The sequence below is a fragment of the Chelonia mydas genome, chromosome 2, assembly GCF_015237465.2.
Source record: "Chelonia mydas isolate rCheMyd1 chromosome 2, rCheMyd1.pri.v2, whole genome shotgun sequence".
Taxonomy (NCBI): domain Eukaryota; kingdom Metazoa; phylum Chordata; order Testudines; family Cheloniidae; genus Chelonia; species Chelonia mydas.
This window is the reverse complement of record NC_057850.1, coordinates 114,017,527-114,036,213: the sequence shown is the minus strand read 5'-3', so window position 1 is coordinate 114,036,213 and position 18,687 is coordinate 114,017,527. Positions and strand designations below refer to the sequence as shown.

General features: G+C 41.5%; 1 protein-coding gene across 6 annotated transcripts in view; it reads left to right on the top strand.

The window, feature by feature from the left end:
- The window catches only part of RREB1 (ras responsive element binding protein 1), a 140,906-nt gene that overhangs the window by 107,435 nt on the left and 14,784 nt on the right, over window positions 1-18,687 (top strand). For 5 of the 6 annotated variants that reach the window (XM_043540156.1, XM_043540155.1, XM_043540159.1 and 2 more), the window contains 3 exons: window positions 5,883-6,072; window positions 9,112-11,863; window positions 18,494-18,658. In XM_043540156.1, coding sequence (XP_043396091.1) covers window positions 5,883-6,072; window positions 9,112-11,863; window positions 18,494-18,658 — 3,107 coding nt within the window. The remainder of the gene's footprint in view (window positions 1-5,882; window positions 6,073-9,111; window positions 11,864-18,493; window positions 18,659-18,687) is intronic. The other variant, XM_027826662.3, reaches the window with a different exon arrangement.

The following is an 18,687-nucleotide window of genomic DNA, read 5'->3' as shown; positions in this document are numbered from 1 at the left end:
TAGGTCTTTTATGTAAAGCAGAGGCTAGTATTTATTTTAATTTCTCAGTCACAGAATGGTAGAGGTATAATAATTTAGAATTTGAAAGACATTGACTACTGAAATCTAAAATTGTAAAAGAGTTACAATTAGGTGTCTGCTATTTGCCTGTACTGTCCTTTACTTAAAAATTACAGTGAACTACACATACAGGTGATTCTGCATCTTGTTTTAAAGGAGTCATTCCATTTTTTAAAAAAAGTTATTTACATTGCTGACAAACTAGAATTGGCCCAGAGAATAAGGTAATGACTGGTTACCTGCTTATGTAAACCTCTCTTGCATATGTACTTTAGCCATAGGTGCTGCACATTTTGGCTTGCCTCATGGACAAGGTACCCAGAGTTGACTGCTTCTCAAAAGGACCTTAAAGTGTTTTTAATGTTTCCACACCAGCATTCTCCTTTAAATGGTACATTTTATTCCTCACCTTTGTAAATTTAGGGCTTGTTTATATTAAGATAATTTGCACCAGTGTGACTACTCTTGCAAACCTGTACTATAATAATGTAGAGGTGATGCATTGGCCCAAAAATGGGGATTAAGCTCCAAGTCAACCCCACTTTGCAGTGGTGTTTCACATCTACAATAGGGGTTGGCACCCGTAACTTCTGGAGCCTTTTTTTCCCCTCTCTCGCATTTTACACCAATGTAAAGTGAGTATAAAATGCTACCAGATCAGAATGTGAATGTTTTCGCCCACTTGGCATGGACCTGAAGGACAGCACAAGGTGCAAGGCGATTGAAAGTGAGGCCCATTATGAAACAGTCACAGGTGCACTGCAAATATTCTTTTTTTTTTTTTTTCTTTTTTTTTTTTGTTCCCTTAGTTGCCTCTAGTTCAGGGGTTCTCAAACTGGGGTCATGACCCTTCAGGGGGTCGCAAGGTAGTTCCATGGGGGGTCGCAAGCTGCCCGCTCCATGGGCTGGCAGCCCTAATCCCCATTACATTACATTTACTCCCCCTCATTTTTAATTTATAAGGGGGGGGGTCGCACTCAGAGGCTTGCTGTGTGAAAGGGGTCACCAATACAAAAAGTTTGAGAACCACTGCTCTAGTTGGAGAAAGCTATTCAGTTGCAGAGATAAAGTTCACTTTGCATTCCTATTTATAGAAAATGACAGCAAATGTTAGGAAATTCTAAAACAATTCCAGCCTACATCAAGTACAGCTGGAAACCTGTTTTGCAAGTACAATGTCTTTACCTTCTTCAGATGTTCAGGTGTCACTCTACTAAAATCCTTTGTGGACTTCTATCTGTGTTTTACGTAATCATCCCATCCTTATTTGACTTGGCAATGGACATGGGGCATACTTGTTAGATTGTAATGGGTTTCTTACTCACTGTGACTGAAGTATTGCTGTATGTTTCAAATGCTTTATTTGACGTGTCTTTTTTCATACTCTTTCCAAAGCCGTTAAACACAGATGAAAAAAACGTGAAGCGTTCTCCTAAGCTATTTTCTTTGCTTCTTAGGAATATGGTTTTCAGCTAGAAAGATTGTATTCGTATGTGGTTTTTCATTTAAAAGATGAAAGATAATGCTGTCCATAAAGCAAGAAGATAAAGGCCTGGCTTCCTAAATTAAACAAATAAAATAAAATAAGTTTAAAAAAAAAAAAACATTTACAATGTGGTGTATTGTCAAACATGACAACTTATTTTAAAATGGAATAATATGAAGATATTTAGTATGTTATTGACCATTCACCAGTATAATATGAAACTTCCCTTATCAGTTACAATATAAAGTATAGCAATATCTATATGTCTTTGTCATAGAATTGGCATTCATTTGTACAGCTGTCGTGCCATTGCATTGAAAGGTAAATTAATTGTACACAAAGAGCTCAGAGGTCCTTGGCACTTAATGAAAAAGCTGTCACACACAGTGTTGGGCAAAATGGCTATACATTGAATCTGTAATGAAGACTGACGAGCCCAACTGAGGTTTGCAAATCCTGGGAGACCTTAAGAGCCTACAGCTCTATCTGCATTGCTCTGCATCAAGAATGGATTTACAATGACCTCCATTGTCCTTGGAGAGCATTTTAGAAACAAGGTGCCAAGAGTTAGCTGGGAGGCATTAGGAGTGGCCTGTTGGAGTTAAGTGTCTCTGGCTGATAGAGGCTGTTCCAAAAGTTTCTGGGTGATGGCTTTTCATGCCGGTTTTATTTCAGCTTTCTAAGTTGAAGCCATGTCAGGTGTTGAGTGTGAGACAGAATTTTTATTCACTACACTATGCGATTTAAATCCTGAGATCCTTCCTCTCTGATTCACTGCCTGAACCTTGGTTTCTGTCTGTGAGATGGAGGAGTCTGAACCCCAAGAGAATCTAATCTGTGTGTTGCCTCTGAGGGAGGAGAGCAGGACATGCCTTTGTCTCCACGGTGTTGACTGTCTCACACAGCTCCAGTACTTCTTTAAGATGTTCAGTCAAGGGGCAGTGATTTATACATCCTAGGGCCCAGCATAGCAATGGCAATATTACCTGCCAACTAGAGCTGGTCACGAAATTTTTGTCAAAACATTTAATGAACAAAAAGGGTTTTCCAACCAAATCAAAAATCTCTTGACTTTTTTCTTTCCTCTTTCTCTCCCCATCCAGCGCGGGGAAGAAGGAAGGGAACAAAAAAAATTCAGTTATGAAAAATCCAAATTTTTTTCTACATTTTTCTCCTTTTAATGTTTAACGGAGAACATTTGCCATTTTTCAACCAGGTCTCTTGCCAACCTGAGGCAAGACTAGCAAATCCTTAAGACTAGGTGGCATAAGAGCACAGACAGCTATCGGGACTCTGCTCAAAGAAAGAATCTTGAGTATTGTTTCTGACGAGACCTCTGAAACCTAACAAGGACAGAATAAAGGCAGTCAGTATAGATCACACACAGAGTGGGCATAAGATGCTAGGACTGCGGTGCATCATTGAGATGTCAGCCTGAACTGGCTGTTAGCACTCCCTACAGAACTCTTATGTTCTGTCCAGATGCTGTGGTACTGTAGGAGACACAGCTGCTCCATTAGCTGTGCTGTCTTTCAGATATGTTAAATGGAGACAAGACCCTTTTATTCCTATTTAGTTTGTTCAGGTGGTAGTTAAAGAATGCGTGGCACCATTTGAAAATACTAAAAGGGAGCTCTATACTCTCTGTTTCCTGCCTGTCAATAAAACAGATTTTAATGCCCAGAGCTGTGTCAGAGCTATTGCAGAGTGCACAATAGCTGCCATGTTTGTCTCCAGGCACATCTTTTACCTGTATTTAACTCATCCCTTTATAAAATGTGCTTTAGGATATATTGCATCTGAAAGGTTAGAGTGTATAGAAAACAAAATTTACTTCTATCAAACTTATGTGTTTGTGGCTTTGATCTATGAGTGGAGTCTATTTGCATTACCACAGTACAAATAAATAATAAGACATAGCAGAATGAACTTTCTGATCAAAGTAGCTAGGTTATATTGCAAGCCATGGAACCTTATGTAATAATACATACAATACTTTAAAGTTTATTCTTCTATTCCGGCACCATGGAAAGTTACTGATGACACTGTTTGCTTTCATGTTTGACATGTCATCTTTTCTAAGAGTTTATGCCTCTATGTTTATATGAGTTCTTTTGGTGATTATTTAACCCTTGATGCACTCCTTCCCATGTGGTCTCACACATGGGGTTTGTTGGGTGTTTTGTTTTTTAAAAAGAAAGGACAAAGCTTTACATCATAGAATAACAGGTATCACAGGCCTAGTAACAGAACAGCTGCGAATTATGATATTAAGAACTCTAACACATTGGTATTTCTCTAGCATGACCAAAGGTTGTCATCACATTTAGCAGAGCCCTTGAAGTAAACAATTGCTTTGTAAATGTGTATGATTCCATATTTAATTGAATGCAGACAGTATGCTGGCAGTAATTATTAAGGTAATATGCAAGTGAACTGACAGTGGAGATAAAGCAGATTAAAGCTCAAGAGCATAATATTCATGTCCTATCCTTCTACACAGCATGATAACAAAAGCAGTGTTACATATACTTCACACTCGTTTCTTTCAGCACTTGGGGAATATGAGGTCAGCTACTTTTTGGGTGACTTGGTTATCTCTTTATTTTCAGAGAAGAATTTAAAAAACAAGGTTCCATGAAAGTTTGTAAAGTGATAAAAAGAGCAGCAATGGCAGTGAGTTAGGGGTCAGGACAGAAGGGGACTGTTTCAGGACTTTGTCAGAGAAGCTCTTTCCAATTGCAGGATGTTTTCTTACCTTGAAGACCGTTATTGTGCTTTCAGTAAAACTGCCATGCATTTAGGTAAGGCATAGCAGGAGTCAGGTTAGAAAATTAGCTAGTGATGATTTTTATTTTTTTACACTTTTTATTAATGGGATTCTGCAGTACTAGTAATAGTGGATGTCAAAAAAATTCTTCTTATGAGCAGTTTAAGGGAAAAATGACTTGAACATTGTTTTGTGGGTAAGTCTCTTATTGCAGAAAACCTCACTCTGGAGCACAGCATGGCAGGAATGCAAGAAATAGGGTTTAATGTGCAAATATTGCTAATAAAATTTCCACTGGCAGAGTTTAAATTACTGTTGTTCATTGGCATTTGCTTCTGTGAAAAGGACATCTTAATGCAAAGTTGACAGTATAGTGGCAAGGTACTGCTGATGGAAGTGATCTGTCTTTGTCTGAATTCAGTGTGAATGTTTTGCTTACTATTTACAGTGTTGAGATTTGAATTCTTCTTTATGGTATAAATCTAGGATACCAGATATTTAATCAAGTTCTTTACACTTGATCTTGGTATGTTGTCTAAATGTTGCTGCATTCTGACAACCTTGAATTTTAAATGTGACATTTATAGTGCAAGTCAGCTTTGTGCAAATATTGTTTGGTGTGGGTATGGTATCAAAATGTGTTCACTCCTGCATCAGTCTTTGGGATACATTGACTATGAGAGGTCTGTGTATATGATATAAGACTTTTGAATCTGCTTCAGATGCTTTTTTCCAAAGAGGTTATACTCTAATGTAAAAGAAAGTGTGAGGTAGTGGTGTTACTTTAGGAAAACCAATGAAAGTATCCACAAAAAGAAAAGGAGGACTTGTGGCACCTTAGAGACTAACCAATTTATTTGAGCATAAGCTTTTGTGAACTACAGCTACTCTGAAACAATGGAAGTATGACAATGAAGTGGAGTGTAAAATAGTTTCTGCTATTTCATACATAGAATTTTGTTGATAGGGTCAATAGAAATTCTGTAATACAGTGAACAATAATTAAAAAGGTTTCAGAGTAGCAGCCGTGTTAGTCTGTATTTGCAAAAAGAAAAGGAGTACTTGTGGCACCTTAGAGACTAACACATTTATTTGAGCATAAGTTAATTAAAAAGGCTATCAGTATATGATTTCTGGTGCTTGCTGACTTCAGTTTGACTTCTCATCCCTTCCTTCCCCACCGCTATGATTTTATGATGTTTATAGCACTTGAGTCCCAGAATTTGTACTTAAACTAAACAACATAAAGCTATCAAAGTAGATTGTTTGAGACAATGGGAACAGTGTCAGCATGCTGCGGTCCCAGTCTCTCTTCATTGTCTGTTAACATGTGACATTCGGGTTACATGTGCTGCATTCTTTGAACTTCCTGTGAACTTACTGTACTAGCCAGAAGCTGGTAGAAAGTGATCAGGATTAAAAACTGTCCTATTTGTGTTACTAGGCATTTTATGGGACACAACTTTGTTTATTGTTACCAAGTTGTTAGTATGACAGAAAAGATGACCATTCTCCTTACACTTAAAATCACTCCGTGACTTTTTACTCTGTTCCTTTTCTTTCCAGGTGTGACACTTGTTGTATTACCTTTCGCACTCATCGGGGTTTGCTGCGTCATAATGCAGTTATTCACAAGCAGCTTCCAAGAGACCCATTGGGAAAGCCTTTCATTCAGAACAATCCTTCAATTCCAGCGGGCTTCCATGATTTGGGATTCACAGACTTCTCCTGTAGGAAATTCCCCCACATTTCTCAGGTATTCTATATCCCTAGCTCTGAAAATCGCAGCTATGCTTATCTGTTGAATTAATTGAAGGATTTTGTATTGGGTAATGCAGGGACTAGCTGTAGAATATTTTATGGAAAGCTATAGAACATATTCAACCTTATTAGATTCCACAATTTTCTTTTCAGTGTTAGCTCTCAAGTGGCGTCTTGTGGTGTGCCTTTTAGGTTAGTTTGTTAAAGGCTTTTTATAATATTTTTTTAAAGGAAAACTTTTTGGGCTGTTAAAAACTAATCTCCGCTCCTCCTCACAGTCCCCCAAACAAAAAATTAGTTTTGTTCCACATTTAAAATACCTATAAAAGACACATGGTGGAGTCAGGAATACATGATGAGTTTTGCTCAGCTCTTTATATGTATATTTTGGTGTGGTATAGAGGTTTTATCAGTTTGTGAAATTTATATTACTTGTGCATGGTGACGCCTTGGGTGAGATTAGACAGTTCCCCCAAATGTTTGCCTATAAAATCTTTACGCTACCCCCATACCTGCATAAATTCTGAACGTACTACAGAATTTACAGAAAAAAGCATTTTGTAAGTATTTTTGAGTTGTAAAATTTTGCACTAGAAATCTTGTTTATATCCCTCTACTTGCAGACCCCACCTGCCTTAATTACCATGAGTTCAAATGTAGAGGGCTCACAAGGAGAAGAAAATTAAAATTAACAAATTTACAGTGCCTCTCAAAAAAAGACCTGAAATACATTTTTGTATACTGAAGGGTCCTGACTTAAAAGTCTAATACTTCAGGACCATCCAGGTCCAGTGAGCGCCCCATTAAGAAGCTGGTAATCTCTCCTTCTCAGTGGGATTAATCTCTGTTTTCTAGCTCTGGCAGGTTGCAAGATATTACACCAGGGTGGGCAAACTACGGGCCGCATCCGGCCTGCGAGCCGTTTTAAGCCGGCCCGTGAGCCACACCATGCGGCTAGGCCCTGCTCCGGCGCTCTGACCGGGGTGCTGGGTTGGGGCTGCACCACGCGGCTCGGCCCCGCTCCTGTGCTGCGGCCAGGGTGCTGGGTCAGGGCCGCAGCACGCAGCTCAGCCCCGATCCGACCAGGGTGCAGGGTCGGAGGCCATACCATGCAGCTCCTGGAAGCCGCGACATGGCCCCGCTCCAGCTCCTACACGCTCCAATGGAGCTGCAGGGGCAGTGCCTGCGGATGGGGCAGCGTGCAGAGCCACCTGGCCACGCCTCTGCATAGGAGCTGGAGAAGGGATATGCCACTGCTTCCGGGAGCCGCTTGAGGTAAGTGCCACTCAGAGCCTGCACCCCTTGAGCCTTTCCCCATGCTCCAGCTCCCTGCCCCAGCCCTGATTCCCCTCCTGCTCTCCAAACCCCTCGATCCCAACTCGGAGTACCCTCCTGCACCCCAAACCTCTCATCCCCACCCCTGGGACCGCACCTCAACCCCAATTTTGTGAGCATTCATGGCTCGCCATACAATTTCTGTTCCCTGATGTGGCCCTCAGAAGAAAAAGTTTGCCCACCCCTGTACTAGACCTAAATTCTGTCACTGGCGCAGGACTGTGTATAGCTATCCCAGTCTGCATCTCAGAGTGGTATGGTTTTTATGAAGGAATTCCACATTCAGGAAAGAAGGGAACATTTTTTGGCAGGTTGATTTCTTTTATTATTTTTATTACTAAATTGCTCAGAAGTTTGAAAAGTTAGAATTTGTCCTGGAAGAGCTGGATTAGTAGGCAGAAAGCAGATGATGTAGTCATAGGTTCCTATGAATGCAATTTATCACATAATTATCGCCACTAAATGTGTGTATATATATACACACATGGTTTTAGGTATGGATAGTGTATGTAAAAATGTAATATAATTATTCTCCAGGATTCTGCACAGGATTTACCTTTCTTTAAAGGGAGACGAATTGTAGGGCGTTAACATGTTGTCTTTTTAGAAACATCATTTTGCTATCCCTGCCTGTCTGAGTTGTAAACCCTGGAGGATACCAGAATAAACAAAAATGTAGATTCTGTAAACATACTGTCTGGTGGCAGCTTAAAGACTAACCGATTTATTTGAGCATAAGTTTTCGTGGGTAAAAACCTCTTCTTCAGATGCATGGAGTGAAAGTTACAGATGCAGACATACTGACACATGAAGAGAAGGGAGTTAGTTACCTCACAAGTGGAGAACCAGCTTTGCCTCTCCTGGAATTGACAGCTCCTCATCTCTTGTTGGGAGTGGACTACATCCACCCTGATCAAATTGGCCTTGTCAACACTGGTTCTCCACTTGTGAGGTAACTCCCTTCTCTTCATGTGTCAGTATATTTATGTCTGCATCTGTAACTTTCACTCCATGCATCTGAAGAAGTGAGGTTTTTACCCACGAAAGCTTATGCTCAAATAAATCTGTTAGTCTTTAAGGTGCCACCGGACTCCTTGTTGTTTTTGTGGATACAGACTAACACAGCTACCCTCGATACTTGTAAACATAGTGCTAGCCCTCTGTTTAAAAATGATGTCCTGGAATAAACCTGGCATGTATAAAACAATGGTGGACAAACTTTGCCTCACACGGCCAATACTAGCAACATGAGAGGAGCCCAAGGGCTACAGTTAATTCACACATACCTTAATAAAAGTATGCATGAATTTAAATATGTTCCCCTTTGAGGTGTTTTACAATAAATTTACATAAACTTCACTTGCTGTAAACCTCTCTCCTCTTGTTTGTTACCTTCCCCTTTTTAAATTTCTCTGTTTTGTTAATAAAATTACTTGTTAACTTCTGATGGATATTATTTGATTGTTTATATAAAGGGATATTTTGTGTAAAAAAAAAAATAATAATAATAATCTTCATGTTCTGAAAAAGGTTAGTTTACACTGGAAAAGAAGAAAGTTTGCTATAAAATTTGCTATCTCTTGAGGGGGGAGAAGTGAAATTTGTTTTCTTTTTCTGCAGAAACATAAGGCTTGTTTGATATTTGGGTTTTCTAATTCAAATACTAGGTCAGTTACATTATTTTGTGGCTATCTTGTAGGTCTGGTGTGAAACGAATCTACGAAGATGCATCAGTGAATTTCATCGGTTTATTTGCGAGACATGTAACAAGGCATTCCCCATGCATTCGGCACTCAAACTGCACACAGAAACCCATATGGTTGATCAGGGAAAAGAAAAGCACAAACCGCAGATGAAGACCCCAGCTGGTGAGAATCCAGACCAGAAAGTCTACATGGCGTCCTTGGGCCTACAGCACACCAAAGACATCAAGCCTGTCAAACAGGAGGAGGTTATGCAAGATGAGGTCCAAGAAATGCAGCTTAGAACACTGAAGAGTAACCTACCTCAGGAACCTGGCAGCACTAGCCTGCTGAACATGTCTGCTCTGGAAGCTGCTTCCATGGGAGGTTCTTTTTCGGTCCTTCCACCTACAAAAGAGAACATGAAGCTCCTGTCGCTGCAGCCTTTCCAGAAGGGCTTTATCATTCAGCCCGACAGCAGTATTGTGGTCAAACCCATCTCCAACGAGTCTGCTATCGAACTGGCTGACATTCAGCAGATCTTGAAGATGGCTTCTTCAGCTCCTCCTCAGATAAGTCTTCCGCCACTTTCTAAGGCACCTGCTGTCCCCGTACAGTCTATTTTCAAGCATATGCCTCCACTGAAGCCAAAGCCCTTGGTGGCTCCTCGAACAGTTGTAGCGACCTCTACGCCACCTCCACTGATCAGTGCACAGCAAGCCTCGCCTGGGTGCATCAGTCCAAGCCTTCCCCCGCCATCACTGAGGCTGATCAAAAACTCCGTGGAGTCCGCTTCCAGGGCTCACCTTACGCAGTCCAAATCAGGAAACAAATCCAGTCCTTCTTCACAGTTATTCCCTCAGCCCAAGACAGAGCCACTGAGTCAGCACGAAATGAAAACCCAGCTGGAACAAGATAGTATCATAGAAGCCCTGTTGCCTTTGAGTATGGAAGCCAAGATCAAGCAAGAGGTCACAGAAGGGGACCTCAAGGCCATCATTGCGGGGGCCGCAAACAAGAAAGCGCCGGCAATGAGGAAAGTCTTGTACCCGTGTCGCTTCTGCGACCAGGTGTTTGCCTTCTCTGGTGTCTTGAGGGCTCACATTCGCTCTCACTTGGGCATCTCCCCTTACCAGTGCAACATCTGCGAATACATTGCAGCTGACAAGGCAGCACTGATTCGGCACCTGCGGACGCACAGTGGAGAGAGGCCGTACATCTGTAAAATTTGCCACTACCCTTTCACAGTGAAAGCCAACTGTGAGAGGCACCTGCGCAAAAAGCACCTCAAAGTGACCAGGAAGGACATAGAAAAGAACATTGAGTATGTCACCAGCAATGCAGCGGAGATGGTGGATGCTTTCTGCTCCCCTGACACAGTGTGCAAATTCTGCGGTGAGGACCTCAAGCATTATCGCGCCCTGCGCATACACATGAGGACTCACAGCGGCTGCCAGAAGAAGAAGCCGTTTGAGTGCAAAGAGTGCGGCACTGCCTTCTCAGCCAAGCGAAACTGCATTCACCATATCCTCAAGCAACACTTACACGTGCAAGAGAGGGAAATAGAGAACTACATCCTGGTAGTGGACTGCAGTCCTCAGGAGAACCAGCAAGACCCTCCACTACTGGAGGACAGCACTTACATGGACCACAAGTCCATCACGTCTTTCCTGGAATCACAGAATGGCTTTTTGCGGGGGGCACCTTCTCATGTTCCAATCAAACTTGAACCTGCAAATAATTTCCCGATGGACTTTGACGAGCCTTTAGACTTCTCGCAAAAGAACAAAAACTTAAGCACAGTGCAAGTGAAGCAGGAGAACCTGTTTGGCACCTCTTCCTTGTCTCACTATGACTGTTCCATGGAGCCCATAGACCTGTCGATTCCCAAAACCCTCAAGAAGGATAAAGATGAAGTCCAGAGTGAAGCCAAGAAACAAGACCAAGTTTCTGGGAATAGCGACAAGCTCTATAACTGTCAGCAGTGCCCTCTGGCCTTCAGTGCCAATGGGAACGTGGAGAAAAATGGAGCCCTCAAACATTCCCAGCCACCGAAGGGTCCCTTGCATTTGACTGTCCCAATCATTTCCCCAGCTCTTCTCGGCAACCCTGGCTTGCTGCGACCCTTGAGGCCTAAGCCACCACCTCTTTTGCCAAAGCCTCCGGTAACTAAAGAGCTGCCACCTCTGGCTTCCATTGCCCAGATCATTTCATCTGTGTCTTCTGCTCCTGCTTTGCTGAAAACAGAGGTAACAGACTCCAGTCCCAAGGCAGCCAGCAGCTCCGCTGGTTCTGATAAATCAGGGAACTCCAAACCAAAAGCGACAATCACGATGGCTATCCAGAAAGATTCCAGCCTTCCCAGTGACCTTACTCAGAAGGCATACAATCCAAATGTTCCAGAGAAATCTCCTGTTGCTGATGCTGGATTGGCTAAGAAAAGAGGCAGGAAGAAAGGAACAAAAAACAAGCCTAAAGCGAGCAGCGGTGTGGACCTGGAGTCAAGCGGGGAGTTTGCTAGCATAGAGAAGATGCTAGCTACCACAGACACTAATAAATTTAGTCCATTTCTGCAGTCCACTGATGATTTCAAAGAGGAAGCTGACAGAAACGGAACAAGTGAAGATGAGAGAGAAACTGCCGATGATAAGCTGCTGAGAGGAAAGAGGAATGCTTACTCAAACTGCCTGCAAAAAATCACCTGTCCTTATTGTCCCCGAGTCTTTCCTTGGGCGAGTTCCCTGCAGCGCCACATGCTCACTCACACAGGTAAGAGAGCCTCATGCTGTAATGGCTAGGTTGTAGTCACTGAGCTTATCTTACCCTAAAAGAGACTCTCTCACTTCTTGGGAGACTCAGCACGCCATGTTAGCTGGAGGGAGGGGAAGGAAGAGTATCATTCATTCATTCTTCTCCCCCTGTTTATAGTCTGAATAGTTTTGCTCTTTGTTTTGTGACTTCTCAACCATTCCCGTTATTTTGGGGTATGAAAACACAACATTCTGCTATGGTGTTTCTCAATAATATTGTAGCTAGCCTAACTTCTGTAAGCATGGATATCGAGGGGTAAATTTTGCTCTCCTCTATGAAGTGCAACTCTGGCACAAATCAGGTTATGTCTACGCTGTGAGCTAGGGGTGTGATTCTGTGTGCGCATACTCGCATTAGCTCGAGTATAAATAGCCGTATATTCGTGGGAGTAGCAGCAGAGGAAGAGTTGAGCCACGTACATACCCAGGCAGTTTGTCCTCGGCACAGCTCAGTTGTGCCTCTGCTAACTCAATGAGAGTTAATGCGAGTATGTGTACGCAAGCCAGGGAATCACACCCCTAGTTCACAGTGTAGTTGTAAGCCTCAGTTGACATCAGTGGAGTTCCTCTGTTGTGCTTAGGAAGAGAATTTGCCCTCTAGTTTTCAATTATTCTAACTTTATTCTGAAGATGAGTTTATGTATCGAACAGTTGTGTTTGTTGATTATTTGTTTGGCTGCCTTTCTTCATTAGCAGCTTGTCAGCTTTAGTAAATATATAAGGACATTTTAAAACTGAGAGCAAAAAAATGTAAAACTCTATAGCAGAACAAGATCGTAGGAACCTCCATGCTGGATCAAAGAAATGGTCCCTCTAGTTTAGTACCCCGCGCTTCCGAGGAAGATGCAAGAAACATCACAATGATCAGCTGTGTAATAACCTGCACCACAGGGGATGTTTCTTCCTAACCCCAGACATGTAGGAGGCTGACTTATGCCCTGAAGCAAGACTTACTGTATATTCCTTGGAACTTTTTCTTAATATTGTGTTGCTGCGTAAATAACATTAAACTTTTATATTCGAAGGGCATTACGAGGAGACTGATCTGTTTGTTTTTCACTTTAAAACAAATAAATAATGCTGTAGTGAATGCTGCATTGCTTTTTACTTTCCCTTTTCAACTAGCATTGCAGCAGAGCAATGGGTAGACTCTCATCCTGTGTACAGAGAGAAGCAAAGCTGCAGTCTTGGACCTCTAGTCTCTCTTTCATTTTATTTAAAGAGGAGAAATAGCAGTTTAAGCTCTTAGCATTTGCTTTTATGTTGAGGAAATCCTGACATCAAGAAGAATAAGAGTAACAGGCATTTGTAAGCATTGTTCTCTCCTGTGGGAATTCTCTATATTAACCAGGTAGGGTTGATTCACAAAGGAGTTTACTGCTTGTAGAGACTGTAGGGAAGTTAACCTCCATTTTGAAAAGAATACAAAATATAATAGCTTACTGTCTCTCTAATGAAGAGAGAAAACTGAAGAGCTGGAAAAAGTTAGTTAAGCAATTTAAAGGGACTCTGACCCATAGAGCAGTCCCTGTTACAGACCACTTTGGGTGACATGAGCATGTAACTTGCAGAACACCCGTTCAACAGTAAAGCTATTATTTTCTGCCTTGTACAGAACAGATTGCTTTCTCTCGCTAAATACACAGCTTGTTTTCAGTGATAAGGGGCGTTTGAGGTCCCTCTTAATCATCTTCTAAATCAGTGCTACACAAAGTGTTGGTCCACGGACCGGTGCCGGTCCGCAAGCCATCGGCTGCCGGTTTGGAAAAAAAAAAATGCCGGTCCCCCACATCGGATAGCTTGAGAAGCACTCTTCTAAATCACCACCCTCCAAAGAGGAAATGCATCCTTAGCAGAAAATCACCACCCTCTAAAGCAGGAAATGCATCCGGTGTGTGAGGCAGAAGACTGTGTGTCTTCACTTGGAGTTTGCTCTGCTTACAGCTGTCAATGACTAGCCACCAAAGTACCTGCCCTGGTCAGACACCTAGTGTAGACAGAGGAAACCACAATAAGCCATGATGTGTACTGGTGGAACTTACCTTAACTCCAAGCTGTGGATGAGCTCCATCAGTTCATAGAGCAGCTTTGCTTGTCTACCCTAGGGACTTGCACCGGTACAGCTAATTTGTGGCTGGCCACTGAGAGCGTAAAGTGGTGCAGCTCCCCAGCATAGGCAAAGAACATAAGAACGGCCAGACTGGGTCAGACCAGTGGTCCATCTAGCCCAGTATCCTCCTTCTTGCTGAGCAGCCGCTCTGCTGATGGCATCACTTACAGTGATTGTTACTATCAATTCAGATTCATCCTGGTACACTCTGTCCTTGTCTACACTGAGTTTTTTAACAGTGACACTGGTGTAGTGCTGGCACACACCCTTAGTGTCGATGTGGTTTGCCTATGTAAACTATGACTAGTGCAGTTTAGCCTGGGTAACACGAGCATGCTAACCCTATACTCAGGGTTTTGCACCAGTGCAACAAAATTGACGGCTGAAAACTCTAATGTAGACAAGGCCTCGGAGACTAAACCAAATGACTGAAGAGGAGTGCGATATGAAGGCCCGTGAAGTACTGGTCAGGAAAGCAGTCGTGAATAACAAAAAGAAGCTATAAATATTTTGAAACATTGATAGGACCCTCTGTCATAGGTGTGACCACATAGAAGAAATTGTTGGGAGCCAGGTATAGTAGATACAATATTGCTGGGTGCCAGAGAGGTAGGTATGTTAGTAAAAGCTGTGCAATGGGAATTTTTGAGGGGGACAGCTTCAGGTTAGTAGAAGGTTTGGGAAAAGATAGTTTCCCCGAACCCCTTTCGCAGATCAGAACTCCTTAATGTGTTGGGTAGCTCAGGTTAAACTTCAGAGCAAGTCAAAAAACATTCAGTCTATTTAGCCTTCTTGTAATGAAAACTATGAATATTTTATTCAGTTAGCTATGCATTCCCTGACTTGGGACAGTGGTGGAGAAGACGCTTAAAGGTTTTGGCCTCAACAGATCTGAAGGAGTTAGGGGGAAATCTTGGAACTGTATTCTCACTTGCAAGGCCTACAGTCCTGGCTTTTGCCACTCACCACATCCATGTCCTCAAATCTTCCTATATTTCTGTAATAAGCTGTTGTGAAACAAATAATAGAGATTGATTTAGTAGGGGAAGTGGTGAATAACCTCTCCCCATCTGTTGTTAATCTGTGTTGTTCCAGTGTTTAAATTATCCAGTTAGCTTAGCAAATGAGTATCCTAATGAGGAAAAGCTCCACCATTTCAAGCATTAAATTGGGCTTCACGTGCCAACATTAAGCAAGTGTGTTATACAAATGTGAAAAAGTTAAAATATATGTCTCTTATGCTTGTTAATAGTGGGGGTATTTCTTCCAAGGAGGGTCAGAATATGTTTTTCATTTTTAAAAGGTGGTTCCCTTCTGCCCCCTCTATTTTAAAAAAAAAATAACTAAACACAGTCTGTGCTTTTTGCCACCCCATCCCATGCATGCTGGCCCCTTCCTCTTTGATAGTGCCGGAGCACCATCACATCTTCCTTGCTGGTGCCTTGCCCCATCATTAAGTTCCTCATCTGTCATCCTCTCCCACATTTTTTGCTCTATCCCTCGCACTACCAAGTCCCATATAGCTTCCTGCCACTTCCTCATCTCCACCTCAGTATGTCCCTGTGACTCCAGGAACTTTTCTCCGGAAGTATTTGACCTGCAAATGAAATACCATTGGTTTGTATTGTGGTGCGCAGCATGTGGTTGGGCATCAGTGCATCAGGTATACTCTGATTTGGAAGAGCACAGAAGTGGTACCTGCACACTTGTACCACTGTGTCTGAGTATACCTGAACCCTTGTCCTTTTAATATCTATCTATCTTCATTCTTCTTTGCTTGATTGTATTTGATTTTTCTCAAGTTGTCCTCTCCCTTCACTTTATTTTTCCAACCCTCATCCCTCTGCTTTTCTCCCTGTCTTCCTCCTCTGTGTTCCAATACTAAAGTGAAACAAACAAGAGGGTACTTCACAGATGATTAATTTCACTTTGTTCCTTGCATGTGGGGCAGTGCATGGTTGAAAAAGAAATCTGGTGTATTTGGACCCCTGAGTCTACAGCAGGTTAATCTTATATATTTTAAATCAGTGGTGTGCTCATTAAAAACCTTCCTGAGTGATTCTTTAACGGATGCTGTCAGGTCAAATTTGGCCTAAGGCATAGGGTTTTAAAAATGAGCTTTTGGTATTAACATTTTAACACTGAGATGTTGCTAAGACTTACTGGTGGAAGCATTTTTTTAAACAAATAAACTTTGACTTGCAAACCTTGCAAAATAACCACTAGACTCTGAAATGAAATCAACTATAAATAAAATGAGACTGACAAGTCTGTTTTTATTGTCCATGCTGAGAAATACATAAAGGCACAAATAAGGAAAAGTAACTAGGTTTTAAAAATTCTTTGTTTTAATAACTTAATCTGAAAAAAAAAAAAACTAATTTTGAATTGATATCTTCACTGTAACACTTTTTCACAGTAATTATGTCTTTCCCCCTTATGGTGACAGTGGAAAAAATAAATAAATTTTGAAAATACCATGAGTTGATTCTGTTTAAGAAAAGTTAAGAAATTCTCTTAAGTTATGCTGTAATTGTTTTGTAATCCTTTTTTTGTGTATTAAATAGATGCTATTGAAGATTCCCTAAAAATTGCCTGACCCAGACAGTAGTTCTTTTGCATTGCTTTCTGAGTTCTACAGTGAGTCGTCTTACATCAATGTGTAAGCTTCAGGCCAAGCAATGATGTCTTTATGGAAAAAGTAAATAATTAAAACTCAAAGCTCAGTCCTAATCAGTTTAACTAAAAAGAGTTAATGTACCTACTTGCATGAGGTATCCTATCACAAGAACAATTTGTTATTTAAAGCCTGGGAAAAAGCCTTGAGGCCAAAACATTGTCTCTTCATGTAATTTGCTACCTGACTTAAAATAAAATGGGGGGGGGGGGGGGGGGTTGGAGAAACTTCTGAGAAGTTTGCCACATCCTGAGTCTATTTGAAATAGCACTTTTGAGTTCATTGGGGGGAAAATCCTCATTATTATTAATGGGATTACCCAGGATTTCCTGCATTTTCTTATGCAAAACTTTTTTCAATTAGAAAAAAGAGAGGGAGAGAGAGAGAGAATTGTCCAGTTTTTAAGTTCTTATTTTGAGGAGTCCAAAGTGTGTGGCCCTTCTGAGGCCTAACCGTGTTTCTTTAATCTATTAGTTTAAGTTTGATGTTGGCAAAATACATGGGTGTATGTGGGGGAAGTACATTTTGCACAACAAGCAGGATTTGTAGGTAGGACTTGAGACCTCAGTCTAATGTGTGTGTTTGTGCGAAGGTCAGAAGAACAAAAAGTTTAGGTTGTATCTGCTTTAAATGTATTAGACTGTTTTATACAAAGATGGCTGTGTGAAAGCTTTTCGTGTTAGAAATGGCCCGGAGATTCTGATCTGAGAAGCTGGTTCTGAGTTATAAATAATTATTTTCAAACTAACCCTCCTACTGCATACATGCAGAGAAACATTGAAAAGCACAGAGCCAACGTGCAGCAAACTGCAAAAGGGCCTCCACTTTGAAGTTCTGTTTTATATTTGGATTATGGAAAGAAGCCAAGTACATGTGGAGACAAAGATGGTATAAATATTTCAAGTCTTAATTTTACAGCCAATATAATTAGCAGGCCAGCTAAGAAGTGAGCAGCTTATCAGCCTATAGACAGCAGTACCATGCCACTTGCGGAATGCTGAATTTACACTGAGAAAATCGAGAAAGGGGAAGAAGCAGAACTCATCAGAGGGAGCTATGTGACTACCACCGTTCAGTTGTGAGATACAGGGTTGTTTAAGTGACACATGATTCCCTAATTCAGATTCAGATGCTAATTAGCACAGAACCCAACTCATGCAAGATTAAAATGAGGGAAGTGACCATATTATCTGCACTGTATGAAGGTGATGAGGCTACCCTTTGGTTTCTTACAGTAGCTGATTTCCTTTTATACACACCCCTCGTCTCCACCTCTTCCTTCTTCAGCAAGGTATCTTTTAGAGCCATTTTTGTGATTCCATTGCATGGCATTTGTTTTTGCTTTGGCTTTTTTAAAGCTTTCTATACCCAGTTCTATTTTGCTATTCTAGCTTTTTATGTTTACTCCTTTTGTTATTCTCATTCCAAACATGCAGAGAGATGATCATTGCTGTTTACACAGGGCCTGATGTAGCTTCTGTTGAAGTCAATGGAAAAACGTCCCCAGTGATTTCAGAGGGAAGTTGCATCAGGCCCATAACACAACAGGCCTGATGCAACACACAGAGAGAAAAGATCCTTCTATTAAGAAGCTTACAACTAGTATGTTGTAGTAGTTTTCCTGGGACACCAAGGAGGTGAGAGTGAACTTCATCCACCCAGGCAGGATAGGATGAAATTTTAGTTGTAGGGGAAATATAATCGTCACATTAATCACATATGGTCTCAAACCAACGAGAAACCAGAGAGGCTCTTATTACACATTAGAAAGATAGATAAATATTTTTTTTTTCCCGCTTCAGGTCAGAAGCCCTTCCCCTGTCAAAAATGTGATGTCTTCTTTTCTACCAAATCTAACTGTGAACGCCACCTCTTGCGCAAACATGGAGTTGCCAACTGCTCTCTGAGAAGAAACGGGCTTATCCCCCAGTCTAAAGAAAGTGATGCTGGATCTCATGATAGCACAGGTAGTTCTTTCAGGTTGTTCAGAATAACA